The 15,182-nt window shown below is 44.7% G+C and overlaps 1 protein-coding gene across 1 annotated transcript in view; it reads right to left on the reverse strand.

The window, feature by feature from the left end:
- Positions 1–330: 330 nt before the first annotated feature.
- The window catches only part of pdk1 (pyruvate dehydrogenase kinase, isozyme 1), a gene marked incomplete at its 3' end in the record, with an annotated part of 57,697 nt that continues 42,845 nt past the window's right edge, over positions 331–15,182 (reverse strand). The window contains exons 9-11 of the mRNA XM_084314524.1: positions 13,921–14,031; positions 1,748–1,861; positions 331–471 (exon numbers count right to left, since the gene is read on the reverse strand). Of these exons, the coding sequence (XP_084170650.1) occupies positions 331–471; positions 1,748–1,861; positions 13,921–14,031 (366 nt within the window). The remainder of the gene's footprint in view (positions 472–1,747; positions 1,862–13,920; positions 14,032–15,182) is intronic.

A 15,182-nucleotide genomic window follows, 5' to 3' on the forward strand; every position in this document is an offset into this window, starting at 1 on the left:
CCCCAGGCCGACAGTGGGGTAATGCGTGCAACGACCAGGAAGGGAATTGGCATAACGACAAAATTGAGATTGGAGCAAAATACAGAGAAAGTGAGAACAAAAAAAATAAAAAAATTTATTAAGATGGCGGAGAAGCGAACAAGGGGAATATTCAGACTGCTAGAAGACCCCCCAGACTGCTAGAGGACCCCCCCAGACTGCTAGAAGACCCCCCCCCCCCCCAGACTGCTAGAGGACCCCCCAGACTGCTAGAAGACCCTGCTAGAAGACTCCCCAGACTGCTAGAGGACCCCCCAGAAGACCCCCCCCCCCCCCCCCCCCCAGGCGCTCCTAGAAGCTGCGGAAGGTGGTCATGTCCTTGGGCTCCTTGCTCGGGACGCACCAGTCGTCTGCCTCGTGGAACGTCTTGTAGTGTTTCCAGGCAGACTTGTTGTAGACCGGCAGCCGCTCGACGGACTCTGTGGAGAGCGCCTGTGGAGCGGACGGTCACATTATCAGTCTGAATACCTTATATATATATATACCTGAATATTTATATTTACTGCATATCTGTCTGAATATATCTGCATATAACCCTTCTAAACATAGAACAAAAAGTTCGGTAATTTGTGTTTGGTAGATTATTTCTCTGTTGCAACAATGCTTCCTGGCAATACATTTCTTCCTCGTTACTGATAGACTTCAATCATCCAATCCACCAAACAAGAGTCAATAGCAACTGCAGAATAAGCAGTTTTCATGGACGCAACCCACATACTCTGCTGTGCTGCTCATCCCACAAATGCATGTTCCTTACAAATGGGGCACCAATTAAAAAAGGTAAATAAACAGGCTTTCCAACGGTATAAAATGTATTGCCAAGAAGCATTGTTGCAACAGAGAAATAATCTACAAAACACAAATTTACAAACTTTATGTTTATATACCTGCATATAACCAATACAACCTTGCATATATATATATTATATATCCATCTGAATATACGTGCATGTTACAAGTTCTGTAACAGGTCAGCAGGAAGGGTACAACTCTTTCAGCTGAGTAACCATGTTCATCAAACAGTGTTGAAACTTGGGCGCTGCAGTGGCAAAGTGCACTAGTGCACAAAGTGCGGGAGGGTCATCAAGGAGAACCTGCCTCTTCTCGGTCCTCGCCCCACAATGGTGGAATGAACTGCCCACCACAGTTAGGACCGCCGAAACCCGTCCAATCTTTCGACTAAAGACGCACTTCTTCAACCATTATCTCAAATTAAAAAATTTAAATATCTAACCCTAACTAACCTTACTGTCATGCACTTGTCCTAATAAACTAACCTACACTGTAGCACTCAACACTTTGATGAACATTGTTACTCAGCTGTCGTGCCCTTCCTGATGACTTGTCGTACAGAACTTGTAAATCGCTTTGGATAAAAGCGTTCGGCTAAATGACTACCGGTAAATGTAAATGCATAAAAGACAGTACGAAGGTTAGTGTGTTTTTTCTTTTTTCATTTCAGATATTGATTGAAGAAGTGTGTTTTTAGTCGACGGCGAAAGATTGGTCGGGTTTCATGTGAAAGCGATTTTCTGAACTCAATGTTAATATATATTCTGAATATACCTGCATATAATCCTTATATATATGCTATATATAAATATTATTATAGTACATGATGAATATAAAACCAATGTATCCCGATATATAGAATAATTATTATTATTATTATTATTATTACAGTACATGATGAATATAAACAACGTACCCTGATGTATATGACAGCATCTGTGCCGTAGCCCTCCAGAGAGTAGAGCTTCAGGTCTCCTTGAAAGTAGCGAGCGTACAGTCTGGAGATGGGCAGGCCGTAGCCATAGCCAGCCTGGAACACAGTATACAAGTATTCATACAGCGTACAGTCTGGAGATGGGCAGGCCATAGCCAGCCTAGAACACAGTATACAAGTATTCATACATGATATATCCCCCCCCAATATATAAATCTAACCATAACTACGTTATTTAAATCAAATTAATAATACGCAATGACACTTAATAGCAAGTTTTTAAGTTTCCAAAGATTGCGACCCCCCCCCCCCCCCTGCCCCATATGGTTTGATCCAGTGCCTTCCACCCCCAGCAGACCTTGGCGCACAGCGCTGCAGCCTGCAGGTAGGCTGAGTGTAAATATCAAAGCCCACCGAGTGTGTCATTGGTGGCACGCAGGCAGGCTTTTCCAGTAAGTTGTTCAAATAAAAGGATTATGTTAGACATGTCTTTACTATCGAGTGGTAGAACTTCTACGGTTCTACCACGCAATACAATAAAAGTGTTTCACGGTCCCGAAATGCGATCTGGTCATACCGTAAATCCTCTAATAAATAATAATAATAATAACGTTTCCCTCTGATTGGCGTTAGCTTTAGTGCTAGCCGCTAGTTAACGTTGTCATTATTATCTAGATATGTGGTGTCAGCTGGATGACGTTGACTTCGTTTGCAAACGTTAACGTTCGCTATCTATATGGCAGACGAGCAGGGCCGGATTAACGACGACCGCGGCCCGTGGGCCTCTAGTGACGAGGGGCCTCCATTTTTTATTTTTTTTTGTGATCAATGTCATGACTGTGCACTGCAGACTCAGGGAGGAGGCAGCGAAGGAGAGAAAGAGACAAGAGTTACAGGCAATGTTCCCTCTAATTATTTTTCGGTCTGAGCAAACACTCAAACCTCCTGAGCAGACATCAGCAACTACTGAGCAACATACGTCACCTGCCGATTAACCGGTTAGTTGATAAGCGGCGGTTTGTAAAAAATCTGAGAATCTTAATTTCCCTTAATGTCTAACATAAAAATATATACATTTAGCTGATACACAGAGAAATAATACAAAAAGGCATATTATATTCCTTAATCAAATATTTATTTGACCATTGATTAACGATACAGAGCATAGTCCTTACTTTGGCTGGGTTGGCGGCGGTGTGAGTCGTGTCACTAACTTTTGTCTTTTTAGGAGGCTGACTCGTCATTATTTTATTAAGTGAATTATAATGCGACTTCAAGGGTGACCATATTGTGATTTTTTTTAAAGAGGACACTCTGCCTTCAGCCTCAAGATGCTTAATCAAAGTTTACTCAAAGATGCCTTATCATTATAATATATTTAAAGTATACCTCCTCTGTATGGATATAAAATTATTGTTTATATTATTTTATATAACAAAATAATATCTCTCTATAACCAAAGTTACTCAACATGCTGTATTATGCCTAAAGTAATCTATCTGACAAATATCAAGAAAATAACTAAATCAACCTATGACAAAATAATATATATTTTCAAGTCTTACTGGACAAAATAAATAACAAGAAAAATATGATGTAATGTTCTAAATAATACCTCTTCTGTATTAGAAAATCCAGCTTTAAAAAATATATATTTATCTTTTCAATGTAATGTAAATTATAAAACAGAAACCTCACAAAGATACTAATTTAAAGGTGCACTATGCAGTTTCAGATTTGTTGCAATTAGTGTACTAAACTAATTTATTACACACATAATCCTTAGAATGATTGTATCATAAGCATCTTATCAAACCAAAACATCATTTTGAGGCATCAAAATAGTTTTCAATTATTTTCTTTCTCTCTCTGTATAGCTGCATTCTTCAATCAATTCGGTCAACTTTGCCATCAAACTCTCGCCTCGCACTGCTTTGTTTGTAATGTTTTGCTGTGTCCATGTGAGCTTTGAGATCACCAGCACCTTTATTAGACACATAAACATATGGTCAAGCTTTGCACGCGTTGCACCCCGCTTCCAATTAGTCTCGACCGGGATGATAAATTGGAAATTTTCTCTGCAGTTCATCTGTAATGTACATTTTCGCGTTTGCATTGTGAGGAGCCAGCAATGCTGGTCGGATCTGTCCACTTCCTAATCTGTTGTGTGTGTCTGTGTGAGCGTGCAGTAGCGCTGCCCACAAAGCACTGAAAGCGGGGCTTCTCTTGGTAACGTCACACGCAACAGGTTACCGTTAGGGATGTCCCGATCAATTTTTTTTGCTCCCGATCCGATCCCGATCATGTGATTTTGAGTATCTACCGATACCGATCTTTCCCGATATATATATTTTTTATTTTTATTTAATTTTGTATCCCAATTTCTCACATTACATTCACCCTGAATGTTGACGTTATCGAGGTGAAAAGTTAACTTCATTCAAACGAGGCATTGCAATCCTTGACATAAATCATTTGATGTATAATTAAATCAAAGGAAATGCGTTTGGGTTTGAGAGTGTGGCTGGTCTGTAAGGCTGAGCCCGAACGTTCGAACGTTCGTTCGTTACGTTGACATTCGGACTTTAATTAATAGGTTAGAACGTTCGGTGAAAAAAAAAAAAAAGCAGGCGCGCGACGTTGAGGCGATGTGAAGCGGCGCGTCCCCCGAGTGCGCTCGGCTCAACCAGTGTGGTCTCTGCCGGGCTGTAGCTGGATACTATTGTCTCAACCAATGCAATAGAACCATTTTGATTGACAGGCGATTCTGCCAATTACGTCACACCGCTTGCACCCGCCTCTGCTGTTACCACCAATCGGCAAGGGTTTATGTATTTTCTTTACTTCCGGCAATACATTTATCTGCTTGCGAGACCGAGAAGCACAACAGAGTGAACAGACTCCGTAGCTCCCCGCTGAGGAAGGATCATTAATGAATACCAGCCTTTTTCGGCCACGGGGCGCGAGCTTCATGGCGGGAGGTGGTTGCGTTGTAAACAACTCTGGCCGAGGGCGGACGGGCGGCAGGCGTGTTGGGAGCCCGGCGGCACCCCGCCGGTGTCTCTCTGTCGTCCCCCGTTCCGAGGTAGACGGTGGAAGGAGCCGAGGCGCGCGCCTCTCTCCTTCCCGTCGACCAAGAGTGAATACCTGTTATTGAACGTGTAACACTAACTATATAACTTTAATGCCACAAAACGAATGCATTTGTTTATCTAGCCCCTTACGTGACTGCGGTGTGCAAGGGCTATTGTTTATCATAAGTAGGAACTTTATGCAGTACTCAGTAGCTTGTTTATTTTCTTCTGAGTGCTTTGTTTAATTACATGTTTATATGAACAGCCACCACTGTAAACAACATGTTTTTTCACCAATAGATTATGCAATGCCGCCCTCCGTAGGATCTATAATACAAAAAAAAATAAAAAATTTATAAAAAAAAAAATGTAATAAAAAATGTTTTTATTAAAAAATTTACAAAAAACGAACATTCGAACGTTCGTTCGATAAACCCTGGCGAACGTTCGAACCCTAAAAACAGGGTTCGGGCTCAGCCTTACCGTTCTGCAGCTGGATACTATTGGTTTGTTTTGGCAAAATTCTTCTGCTCTGTGTGACAATAAATAAATGAATGATGATATGCAATTTAAAACCAAAACTAAGGCCTCAGTATGAGTTTAAGACGTGAACATGGTCATGTTTGTTGAATAAAAAAAAAAAGTTTAAAAAAAAGTTTCAGATGTGATATTTGTCTAGTGATGATGATGATGATGGCGCCGCTCCGACCGGCTGCCTCTCTGTTCGCTCCGTCGAGACTGTGTTTACTTTTGTTAATATTTATAGTTTTTAGAGTTTTGTGCGTACCAACTGTTGGTGCATTTAATGTATATGACCGTCAGTCACTCATAGACATTGGATTACGGGAAACTTACCAACTGGATTACTCGCTGGATCAGCTTTCCGAACCGCATCAATGGCCTGAAGAAATTCTCCGGAGATTAGGACCAGATCCTTTGTTCCCAGAGCCCAGGAAAAGACGACGAGGAAAGAGGGCTGGGATCCGTAACAGGCTGAGATCCAGACGCCACCGTACACCACTGCCCAGTATATTGCTAGCCAATGTACAATCAATTGACAATAAACTGGATGACATCCGAGCAAGGATTCAATATCAAAGAGACGTTAGGGACTGCAATGTCCTCTGCTTCACCGAAACATGGCTCACACCGGAGGTTCCAGATCACGCAATTCAACCAGCGGATCACTTCTTTATCCATCGCAAGGATCGGCATTCAGAGTCCGGTAAACAACGTGGAGGAGGTATTGCCTTCATGTTTAACAAAAATTGGAGCGATCCAACGAACGTGAAGGAATTATCCAACCACTGCTCCCCAGAACTGGAATATATAACCATCAAGTGTCGTCCTTTCTTCCTCCCGAGGGAGTTAACGGCGATCGTCCTGATCGGAGTGTATATTCCACCGCAAGCCAGCAACAAGGTTGCGCTCTCCAGACTACACGACGAGGTAAATAGAATACAAGTGGCTAACGTTAACGCCGCCATTTTAGTACTGGGAGATTTCAATAGCGCCAATCTGAGAAAGGTATTGCCTGACTTCTATCAGCATGTGACTTGCAACACCAGAGGCGGTAACATCCTAGATCACTGTTACACGCAATTTAAAGGTGGCTACAAGGCTCATTCTGATAGTGGCTTTGGTAAATCAGATCACGCGTAAATTTTTCTTTCACCAAAGTACAAACAGAGAATTAAAAGTACTCCCGTAGTCTCGCGAGAGGTGCAGAAATGGGATCCGACGTCAGAAGAGACGATCCGGTCAGTGTTTCACTACACAGACTGGAATGTGTTCCGCGACACAGATAACATTAATGTCTACACGGAGACAGTGCTGGACTATGTTTGTACTAGGGTGAAAGAAACAATCCCCACTACCAAAATGAAAGTTTACCCAAATCAAAAACCCTGGGTAGACAAATCCGTCCGTGAAGCTCTGAGAGAGCGCACCAAAGCATACAATGACGGCCTAGTGGCAGGCAACATGAATGACCACAAGGTGGCGCGACACAACGTAAGGAGGACAGTGTCAGAGGCCAAACGGCGCTACAGGGATAAAATTGAACTCCAGTTTGAACAAGCTGACTCTAGAGCTATGTGGCAGGGGCTCAAAACGATGACAGACTACAAAGGCGCCTCCCTCAAACTGAACAGTGACATCTCCTTAGCAAACGACCTCAATACCTTCTATGCGAGGTTTGATGCTGGTAATAACAACACCAGCTCACAAGCCTCGGCAATGGGGGGGGGGGGGGTCGGCTGCTGATGGAGGCGCAGTGTTCAGGGTAACAGAGCATGAGGTGAGGCGGACCTTTAAAAAAGTGAATATCAGGAAGGCAGCAGGTCCGGACGGCATCCCCGGCCGCGTCCTAAAAGTCTGTGCCGACCAACTGGCCCCAGTATTCACTGACATATTTAACCTGTCCTTAGAACAGGCTGTCATCCCCACCTGCCTGAAGAAGTCCACTATTATCCCTGTACCCAAAAAATCCAAGCCTGCTTGCCTCAACGACTACCGCCCTGTAGCTCTCACCTCCATAGCCATGAAGTGCTTTGAGAAGCTAGTAAAGGGCTACATCTGCTCCTCCCTCCCCATCAACATGGACCCCCTGCAATTTGCATACCGCCCCAACAGGTCCACGGAGGACGCCATATCCCATGTGCTGCACACAGCAGCATCACACCTGGACAAGAGGCAGGGGAACTATGTGAGAATGCTATTCATCGACTACAGCTCGGCATTCAATACCATAGTCCCCTCCATACTCATAGCCAAGCTCAGGGACCTGGGCTTGGGCTATGACCTCTGCCAGTGGGTCTTGGACTTCCTGACTGGCAGACCCCAGGTGGTGAGAGCAGGCAACTGCACCTCCTCATCCATCACCCTCAACATAGGGGCCCCCCAGGGCTGTGTTCTGAGTCCCCTCCTCTACTCCCTGTACACACACGACTGTGTGGCTCAGCGGAGTAGCAATACAATCGTCAAATTTGCTGACGACACAGTGGTGGTGGGCCTGATCTCTGCCAACGACGAGAGGGCCTACCTGGAAGAGGTCAAGGTCCTGGCGGGATGGTGCCAGGAAAACAGCCTCTCCCTGAACGTCAGCAAAACAAAGGAGATGATTGTGGACTTCAGGAGGTCGGGGGTCAAGGACTACAGCCCCCTCAGCATCGACGGGGCACCGGTTGAGAGAGTCAACAGCTTCAAGTACCTCGGAGCCTACATATCCGAGGACTTGACATGGACCACACACATTAACAGTGTGGTGAAGAAGGCACGACAACGCCTCTACTTCCTCAGGCGCCTAAGGAAGTTCCAAGTCAGCCAGAAGATCCTTAAGAACTTCTACTCATGTACAATAGAGAGCATCTTGACCGGCAACATCACCTCCTGGTTTGGGAATAGCACTGCACAAGACCGAAGCAGACTACAAAGAGTGACACGTTCAGCCGAACGCACAATTGGAGGGGGGCTCCCCACCCTCCAGAACATTTACTACAAGCGTTGCAAGGGCAAGGCTAAGAGAATCATTAAAGACTCCAGTCACCCGAACAACTGCCTCTTTGAACTGCTGCGGTCAGGCAGCCTGTACGTTAATGCCAAGCAAGCAGTGCAAAAATGCTTCCGCATTCGTCACCGCACGCTAGTGCGGTAAAGCGCCCTTCTTTTCAGACAAATGCTACCGTGCGTGCACCGGCGGCGGCGTGCTCGCTCAGGTGCGTGCGTGCGCCGGCGTGCTCGCGCGAGGTGCCCGCGCATGCGACACGAGCGGAGCTCAATATATATAAGTCACCGCCCCTTATTCAGTATCCAACAAATAGCTCAATTGGCAAGGACACATGGCTGTGGATCCTATGGCTTGTTTGCTGGCGAGTTCGAATCCCATCGAAAATATTTTTTAACGTGATTTTTTTTTAACGTGTATTCTTTCGCCGATTAAGGTTAGGCATTGTTTCGGAGTTGGTTAAGGTTAGAACGGTTAAGTTTAGGCGCTGTTAAGGAGCTGGTTAAGGTTAGAGTTTGTCAAAGAGAATGGCAATATAATTTCTATGGTTAAGGTTAGGCATGGTTAAGGTTAAGGTTAAGGTTAGGCATTGTTTCGGAGTTGATTAAGGTTAGAACGGTTAAGTTTAGGCGTTGTTAAGGAGCTGGTTAAGGTTAGAGTTTGTCAAAGAGAATGGCAATAGACAGCCTATTTCCGCGAAAATGAAAGGCGCATTACTGCATGCCACTACGGTAAATTTTTGCACTGCTTGCTTGGCATAAAGCTACACGCGGTCAGGCAAGCGATACCGGAGTCTCAAGGCGAGCACAGAAAGACTCAGAAGTAGCTTCTATCCCCAGGCCATCAGGCTGCTAAACGAACAATGAATGAACACTACACAACAACAACCACCAAACGCACATAGCACACACATCCACACGCACACACTCACTTTAAACAAACACACTGTAGCACCCACTCCACACACTTTATAGCACACACCCACTTTAAACAAACACACTGTAGCACCCACTCCCCACACTTTATATTTATGGATGAAGGATTGCACTACAACTCGTACACCTTACTGTAAATTGTACCTAAAATTGTACCTCATCCCATTTCTGCTTTGCACTAGATAGTACTGTACATTAGTACACTGCATAGTATTGTGTATTGTATATTATATGGTAACTCAGAACATTGTATATATGTCTATACCGAACACTGTGACCTCATTTTCTTCTTCTAAATTCATGCTATATTATGTTATTATGTTATTTGATACTATCTTGTCTAGCACAGTCTCTGGAGCGTAACAGTAAGAAGCATTTTGTATGAAAGTATTCTGTACTTCTGTATGACAACTATTAAAGAACTTGAACTAGTCTAGTGTGTTCATTAGATGGGTGAAATCCTCTTTCAGTGCCTCTGTGCCTGTTTTCGTAGCCAGTTAGCCTCTGGTATGCGTGCCATTAGCGTTAGCCACGCTTCTAGGCCTCTTATATTGGAAAAAATTATAATTTTTTTTTTTTTTATATTCGACTAAGAGGTTGGCCAGTCGACTACGGCTCCTTTGACCGATTAGTCGACTAATCGATTAATAGGGGTCAGCCCTACTGAGTTTTATAGTGAAAAGAGCAGCTTTATTGGTCAAGATTGAAGGCTCTATATTGCAGGAAATTGCATGTACAGGTTCATTAAATAAAATAAAAAATCTGCCGTGGAGTTTTTTTTTGCCAGCCCAAAAAAAATAGAAAAAAAATCTTGCACCCCCACTTTCAACTATAACTAGGCGGCCATGCAATGATTCAAGTATTAATAAAAAGTGTTCAGTCAAAAGCAAAGCTGGTAGCAATTCACCTGTAGGGGGCAAATCAGATCGAACCCACCTAGGAACTGATCAGGAACTATCAACTATGACCTGTAGGGGGCAAATCAGATCTAACACACCTAGGAACTGATCAGGAACTATCAACTAAGCCAACTAAGGACTAACCAAGTCCTCCTTCTACTCTGATGTCATCTCCAAAGGCCAAGGGAATTCCAAAGCCCTCTTCTCCACCATCACCAAACTCCTCAAGCCCCCCGACAACCCCCTCCAGACCACCTCCTCTGATCTCTGCAACAGATTCACGGAATTCTTCCAAAACAAGATCGATGCCATCTACCAGCAGCTCCAGTCTACTCCTGTGTCCCCCACACCTCCGGTTGTTAAACATGACCCTCTGCCCCATCCCACCTACTCCTTTTCATCCTTCTCCCTGGTGGACACCGACTCCATTACGAAGCTGGTGTCGGGCTCTAAAACCTCCACCTGCTCTCTGGACCCCATGCCCACCACCCTGGTGAAGGCTGGCCTGCCTGCCCTCTGTCCTCTCATGGTAGACATCATCAACTCATCCCTGTCCACTGGCTCCGTCCCTGCTGACTTGAAGGTGGCAGCAGTCACCCCAACTCTAAAAAAACCCGGTCTGGACCCAGATAACCTCAACAACTTCCGCCCCATTTCAAACCTCCCCTTCCTCGGCAAGGTCCTCGAGCGCGCAGTAGCCACCCAGCTACAGAGTCACATGGCCTACCATGACCTGTTTGAACCACTCCAGTCTGGGTTCAGGGCTAAACACAGCACCGAGACCGCCCTGATCAAGGTAACAAATGACCTCCTCATGGCTGCTGATGCTGGCAACATCAACATCCTCATCCTCCTGGACCTCTCAGATTCTTTCGACACCATCTCACACTCAATCCTCCTAGACCGCCTGGAAAGTGTCCTTGGCATCACTGGTACCCCCTTGTCCTGGTTCACATCCTACCTTACCAACAGGTGGCAGTATGTTTCCCTCGGGGGGTCCAGGTCAGCTCCAGCACTTGTTAAACAGGGTGTTCCCCAGGGTTCGGTGCTAGGTCCGCTCCTTTTTATGATTTACCTCCTCCCACTCGGTGATATCATAAGGAAACACGGCCTCCACTTCCACTTTTACGCAGACGACACGCATATTTACCTCCACACCAAACCCTCGGCTCCCCTTCCTCACCCCTCCCTCACTGCCTGCCTCCAGGACATAAAAACATGGATGACCACCAACTTCCTTCAACTCAACAGCAAGAAGACCGAACTAATAGTTGTAGCCTCCCCAGCCCTCCTCTAAAAGATCGACCAACTTGTTCTCTCCGTGGATGGCTACTCCATCTGCCCATCCACGGAGGTAAGGAACCTGGGCGTAATACTGGACTCAACCCACTCATTTCACCCTCACGTCAAGTCTGTCACCAGATCCGCCTTCTTCCACCTCAGAACCATCTCCCGCCTCCGCCCCTCACTCTCCGACACCTCAGCGGAAACACTCATTCACGCCTTCATCACTTCCCGCCTCGACTACTGTAACGGAATCCTTCTTGGTGCTTCCAAGAAGGTTCTGGATCACTTACAGTACGTCCAAAACTCTGCTGCGAGGGTCCTCACGCGCACCAAACCCTGGCAGCACATCACCCCCACCCTGCAAAAACTCCACTGGCTCCCCATCAACTACCGAATCCCCTACAAGATCCTCCTCCTCACCTACAAATCCCTGCACGGGTTGGCCCCTTCCTACCTGACCAACCTACTCCACCCCTACACTCCAGCACGAGGCCTCCGCTCCTCCAACTCCAACCTCCTCACCATCCCCCGCACCAGGCGTTCCACACTGGGAGACCGAGCTTTCGCTGTAGCTGCCCCCAGACTGTGGAACTCCCTCTCCCCCCTCATCCGAGGCTCTGACACCATCAACCTCTTCAAAACCAAGCTAAAAACCCACCTGTTCACACTTGCCTTCACGCAACACGGCCCCGCTCCCAAGTAGCCCACCCTAGACTCTTTTAAGCCACAGATTCCGTTGTTTTGTTTGTTAATTTCAACCACTTCATCCAATTGGACAGCACCTTGCTTCCTTTTATATCTCTTTTATCTTATTTGTTTTTTCCTGTTGTTACTATACATAAATATTCATAATTTTTTATCTTTTATTTTATTTTTATTTTTTTTAATTCTTCATCCTTTCCTTGTACAGTGTCCTTGAGTCTGAGAAAGGCGCTTCTCTTAAAATCCAATCTATTATTATTATTATTATTATTATTATTATTAACTATGAGTTACTGTAGTATTAGTATAGTACTATAGTATTAATTATGAGTTACTGTAGTATTAGTATAGTACTATAGTATTAATTATGAGTTACTGTAGTATTAGTATAGTATTAATATATGAGTTACTGTAATATTAGTATAGTACTATAGTATTAGTTATGAGTTACTGTAGTATTAGAATAGTATTAATCTATGAGTTACTGTAGTATTAGTATAGTACTATAGTATTAATTATGAGTTACTGTAGTATTAGTATAGTACTATAGTATTAATTATGAGTTACTGTAGTATCAGTATAGTGCTATAGTATAATTATGAGTTACTGTAATATTAGTATAGTACTATAGTATTAATTATGAGTTACTGTAGTATTAGTATAGTACTATAGTATTAATTATGAGTTACTGTAGTATTAGTATAGTACTATAGTATTACTATTAATAATAGTATCAACTATTAGTTATATTCTTTTCTCATATTTTTATATTCAGATGAAATTGTATTGCCTATATTTATGTTAATTTACTATTACCCTGCCCATACCTGTACCCCCCCCCCTCCTCCTCCATGCTGCTATGACGCCCAGATTTACCTCAAGGGGATCAATAAAGGAATATCTTTTCTCCTTATTTTTCTATTTTTCTCCCATCCCAATTTCGTGTTTCCAATTCTCCCCTCCCCTGTCTTGAACGTTGCTCGCATATGCCACCCAATGGTCGGTTGTAGGGAGGATAGAAGCCTTGCATCACGTGTCCCCTCCGATACACAAGGAGGCAGCCTGTCACATCTTTTCACCTGCCAGCGCGGACTCTCATTGGCGAGGTGTAACGTGTGGGAGGCTCACACTACCCCCGCTACTTCCTGTCTCTGCTGTGCAGGCGTCTCCCAACCGACCTGTAGGAGTCACTGTCCACAACGTCCAGATTACCACCCATCGACTTCCACCCGCTAACTCTGCCAATTGAGCCAGTATGACGGCTGGCCCAAGCCAGAGGCAACGCCGACAGCCGGATTCGAACCCGGTGTCTCTTGCGTTGGTGACGAGCGCAATGTCCGCTGCGCCACCCAGCCGCCCTCAAAAAAAGGAATATCTAATATTATTGTATAGTACTGAGGTGATAAGATGATTAATGTGGTTGTTATCTAACCAGCACCACTCTGGGTCACTCTGGGTGTGGATGTGTGTTGGTTCTGACCAGCAGCTCTCACTCTGGGTCACTCTGGGTGTGGATGTGTGTTGGTTCTGACCAGCAGCTCTCACTCTGGGTCACTCTGGCTGTGGATGTGTGTTGGTTCTGATCAGCAGCTCTCACTCTGAGTCACTCTGGCTGTGGATGTGTGTTGGTTCTGACCAGCAGCTCTCACTCTGGGTCACTCTGGCTGTGGATGTGTGTTGGTTCTGACCAGCAGCTCTCACTCTGGGTCACTCTGGGTGTGGATGTGTGTTGGTTCTGACCAGACGGACTCACCAGAGGGGCCCCTCTAGCAGGCTCCATGCTGGGCCGGGGGGCTGTGGAGTAGGTGTAGGTGAACAGCCTGTCAATCTTCCTCAGGGGCACGCCCCCTCCACGGTCACTCACCTGAGGTGGAGGAGAGGATACATTACAACACCCATAGATATATATCAGATGACTCACCCGCGCTGCTGGCCAACGGAGACAGACGTTGCCACATGGCGGTCATCTTGCATAGGTGGAGCACGCCCACTCATAACATGTCTATGGTGCATTTACTATTGAAATAACCATAGCTTGGCTCAATTTTCAATCGTTTGGTTTGTTAAAAACGTCAGAGATGTAGTTATCATACTGCACACTTATAATGGACTTTCATATGATTTTTTTTATATTTTTTTTAAAGAATTCTTCCAAGCAAGAATCATAGCCACCTTTATAACGTTTGTAATAAACCACGTTTGTAATAAACGCGGGCGACTCTGCCTTGAGCCATCTAGTGTTTATATATATATATCTATGACAACACCTGCTGTCCTGAACTTACTGTCCTCAAGGTTCCCACAGACATTGGAACATTTTATTCAAGGACTTTCAAGTACTTTCCTAAGCACTATTTTTCATTTAAAATGATACAATTCACTTTTAAAATAATGCTGTTTTTTTCTAGAAAGAAATTCGGATCCAATATTTATGGCTTAAAACCATTTTCCGACAATTAGTTACACTTTAAATAAAAATAAATAAAATGTCTTGATTCAGAACAATTTGATCATGGATGAACAAAGCTTTCAATGCGAATGGTTGATTTGAATTTCAAGGACTTTTTAAGCACCTTGAACACTTTGAGTGCCGGGACCCGTCTTTAGACGTCTTTGCTGGCCATGCTAAAGTTGCCGGAGGACGCGTTACGTCGTCCTTATATCAATATTTCAAAAATCTGCGATCGGATTCACATGTCCCTTCCGCTGGCCTGAGATCCACCAGCCGGACCCACTGAGCTCTCTGGCGGTTCAGGAGCGCCATCTGGTGGCCGATCAGCGCAATCGCTTTAACAGGAAGTGGCATAGAGGTTGTGCTACGTCCGTAGTACTTCCGGGTGCTCGCTATAGGTCCTGCGACTCTGGCTCGTCACGCTACACAGTGATCGATTGCCAATAACTCGATAAACAACATGATTTGGACGTATATACCATTATACAAGCTGGAGATGGACCGGGTAAATTTACATCCCATAATGATAAGATTTCAACTCTACGATGATCGCCCAACGGCGC

The sequence above is a fragment of the Notolepis coatsorum genome, assembly GCF_963971535.1.
Source record: "Notolepis coatsorum genome assembly, chromosome: 5".
NCBI classification, from domain to species: Eukaryota; Metazoa; Chordata; class Actinopteri; order Aulopiformes; family Paralepididae; genus Notolepis; species Notolepis coatsorum.